Here is a 3,754-nt window from a genome sequence, read left to right as displayed (position 1 = left end):
TTTGAGATGTTTAACTATACTCATCTCATGCCTCGGAACCATATAATCTTCGTCTGTCGAGAGGTGGCCTTTTTTCTAAACTGATTGCTAAATCCAAAGTAGCATCTGTTTGTCAGTATTATTCTTCGCTTTATCTCAAAGCTGGTGTCATTCGTTTCGGTACCAGCGGTGCCGAGGTAGATAAAGGTGCGGACTATCTCAAAGTTGGGGTTATGACGCTGGACGCCTGGCGAGGACAACAGCAAACATTTTCAGCGGTGGTAAATTGCAAATTTTGCCCATGAACATTCCACTAAGGAACAGGGGCAAACTTCTCACATATCAATGAGTGCAGTCCGATTCAAGTTTAAGCTCAATGATAAGGGGCCTATCTTTTAAAGCCGAGTCCGAACGGCGTGCTGCAGTGCGACACCTCTTTGGAGAGAAGTTTTACATGGCGAAGTACCTGACGACATAAGGGGGTACTATGCCACGCATAGAAGCCATGTATTGTAAAAACTTCTCCCCAAAAAGGTGTCGCACTGCAGCACGCCGTAAGGACTCGGCTATAAAAAGGGTAATTGAGCTTAAACTTGAATCGGACAGCACTGATTGCGTTTGCAGTGTGCCATATCTATTTACATCTGCATCTCGTATAATCTGCTCCAGCAGGATATTAAAGAGGTCATACAAGCCGTCTGCTTGTCTGAAACCTCGTTTGGTATTGAATGGTTCGGAGAGATTCTTTTCTATTCTTACTGCGAACCTTGTGTCAGCAAGTATTATCCCGCTAATTCTTATTAGTTTTGCAGGTATACCAATCTCAGAAAAGGTTTACAATACTTTGGTCTATGGTGGATTTACTGGGTCTTAAACCGCGTTGATAGGGCCCAATTATCTCATTGACTTTAGGTTTTAATTTGTCATACAGTACGCGCGAAAGTATCTTCTATGCGATGGGCAGGAGACTTATTCCTCTGTGGTTGGCACATTGCATTTTATCTCCTTCCTTGTGCACCAGACATAGTTTTATATCATCGGGTATGAGGTTTATATCATCGGGTATGCGTTCTTCTCGCCAGGTCGCGCAGACAAGCTTATGCATACGCCTTATGCATGCGGTCTTAAAAAGTTCAGCAGGCAACCCATCGACTAATGGTGTCTTGTTGTTCTGCAGTTGGTCCACTGCTACTTGGGCCTCATTCTGTCCAGGAGGTAAAGATTTTATTCCATAATCAGGGATAGGTTCTGCGGTATTCTCTTCGTCGCAATCGTCGGACACTAGCAGATTGATAAATGGTCTCTCCTTATCCTCAGCAAACAAAAAAGATATCGCACTTCCGCACGCCGTTCGGACTTGGCTGTAAAAAGGAGATCCCCTATCATTGAGCTTAAATTTGAATCGGACGGCACTCATTTATATGTGAGAAGTTTCGTCTGTACCTTAATGGAATGATCATGGGCAAATTTGCATTTGCAGTGTACCATATTTATTCACATCTCCATCTCGTATAATCTTCTTCAGCAGGATATTAAAGAGGTCACACGAAATGCGCTCTTCTTGTCTGAAAACTCGTTTGATATTGAAGGGTTCGGAGAGATTCTTTCCTATTCTTATCGATGAACATGTGTCGGCAAGTGTCATCCTGCTGAGTCTTGTTAATTCTGCAGGGATACCATACTCAGAAATGGCTTGAAATACTTTTGAACGTATAGGACTGTCGAGATCGGTTTTTCAGTCAACAAAGAGATGGTTAGAGTTGAACTGTCCTTCTCGGGTCTTTTCCAGGATTTGGCTCAGTATAAATATCTCGGCCCAATCTATGGCCCAGTTATTTCATTGACTTTCGGTTTTAATTTTTTACACAGTACACACGAAAGTGTCTTAATTAGAAGGTAAACATTACCATAATCAGGGATTGGTTCTGCGGTATCCTCTTCGCCGAAGTCGTCGGACACTAGCAGCTGGGATCCTTTACAGGAGGATCGAATGCACCAAAGTTTTTGTTTTGATTCTTTGGTAAAATTTTCGTACTTTATTCTGACTCCTCAATTCGCTCACACTAGCGTCTTTCCATTTCTTTCTGCGACACCTCTCTCCCGCCATCTCTCCCTCATTTGGCGCATTGCTAATGATGGCACGATTGCTCTGTATGCCGCATGCTTGGCTTCAGTAGCATTTCGACACTCTTCGTCGTGGAATGGATTTCTTGGCATTTTCCAAAGGGTGGACAATAGACGTTACGTCATCGGGACAAGAAGTGCCTTCATCAAGCAGTTGGATCAGTCGAGTGGTGTATACCTTTTCTATCTGTTGTGTTTGCAGCTTTTCAATGTCCTGCTCCCGTGCAGTGTCTTTAGTTTTTCACGTGTGTATGTATATTTTATCAATGCTCTAAAAGGTAATCAAAATATTTTTAAATTAAAGATCAGCAAAAATACACCAGTGAAGAATACCCAAAAAAAAGAAGCCGATTACTGGCTTAGGTGTATGTCCATAGTGGCATGGAGCGGATTAATATATGCACCCTCTTTTCAACCTAACCTAACCTAGTAATTATTTTTTTTAGTGTATTCTCTGATGACATGAAGCTAATACTATAATGACATACTTATTTTCGTTTTGAAAGCCATAGCATCAACATAAAGAGGAATTAATAAAAAATGTGTACGTTTTTATATTAAGTTGATTTATATTAAATTACCTTTAAAATTTATATTTTAGCGCCTGCCGACGTAGAGAGTGCATCACCAAATAATACAGAATTCGAAGATGACTCCATGCGAAGAAAATTCATCAAGAAAGTTTACATGATATTGGCCGCTCAGTTATTGCTCACTCTTGGACTTGTCAGTTTCTTTGTGACCTCCGATGCATTTCTTGACTATGTCGAAGAGAATCCCTTTTTACTCTTGGTGGCTATGGTGGTCCTATTTGTAACCATGATAATATTGGCCTGCTGTTCTATCGTTCGGCGAAAGGCGCCTATGAACTATATGTGTTTGGCCATCTTTACTTTCGCCCAATCCTTTCTGCTGGGCGTTGTCGGTGCACGATATGATGCCAGGTCCATTCTACTAACGGTGGCATTGACTGCACTTATTTGTATTGTTCTCTCACTGTACGCCATGCAGACCAAAGTTGATTTTACCATGATGGGAGGTTTCCTTTTGGTTTGCCTCATAGTCGGTTTGGTCTTTGGCATTCTGATGATATTCTTCTATAGTGATGTAATGATGATGATCTATTGTTCCTTGGGTGTGGTTCTGTATTCGATATTTTTGATTTACGATACCCAACTGATGGTGGGTGGCAACCACGCGTATTCTATTAGTCCGGATGAGCATATATTTGCTGCTCTAAATCTTTACGTGGATATTATACAAATCTTTCTGTGTCTGCTTCATTTAACGGGTAGTGATAATTAAAAGGGAGAGAGATGTATGAAGGAGTTGAATGTAAAAATGTACATATTTCATAAAATTATTATTTTATTTAGTCCAAGGACTGTTTATAAATCAATTTCAATTATTTATTTTCATGTTTTTTTATGTATACACTTTTTAAAGTTTTATGGTAAGAAATTCAGAGCATATTATTAATTTGTATAGACAATCCCATGGCAGCCGGTTGTACGCACTGGATTGACCCGATGGAACCCTTCATCGGCAAGGGCTGCCGCCTCAGTGTACGTGTTCGTCTTCTTTCGTCAGGGGAGAGGCACATCCCGGAGTGCCTTCTCCGCACGCTTTTGATCCGTGCCGGGATTGAAAA

The 3,754-nt window shown here is 41.1% G+C and overlaps 1 protein-coding gene across 1 annotated transcript; it reads left to right on the top strand.

Moving 5' to 3' along the window:
* The first annotated feature begins 2,569 nt into the window (after positions 1–2,569).
* Positions 2,570–3,515, top strand: LOC106085526 (protein lifeguard 1-like). The gene is made up of 2 exons (XM_013249816.2): positions 2,570–2,647; positions 2,705–3,515. Exons 1-2 carry the CDS (start codon positions 2,644–2,646, stop codon positions 3,406–3,408), a joined length of 708 nt encoding a protein of 235 aa, XP_013105270.2. The 5' UTR covers positions 2,570–2,643; the 3' UTR covers positions 3,409–3,515.
* Positions 3,516–3,754: the final 239 nt, after the last annotated feature.

Source organism: Stomoxys calcitrans, chromosome 4 (genome assembly GCF_963082655.1).
Source record: "Stomoxys calcitrans chromosome 4, idStoCalc2.1, whole genome shotgun sequence".
In the NCBI taxonomy this organism is placed as follows: domain Eukaryota; kingdom Metazoa; phylum Arthropoda; class Insecta; order Diptera; family Muscidae; genus Stomoxys; species Stomoxys calcitrans.
Note: the sequence above shows the minus strand (reverse complement) of the source record. Positions and strands in the feature narration are given on the sequence as shown.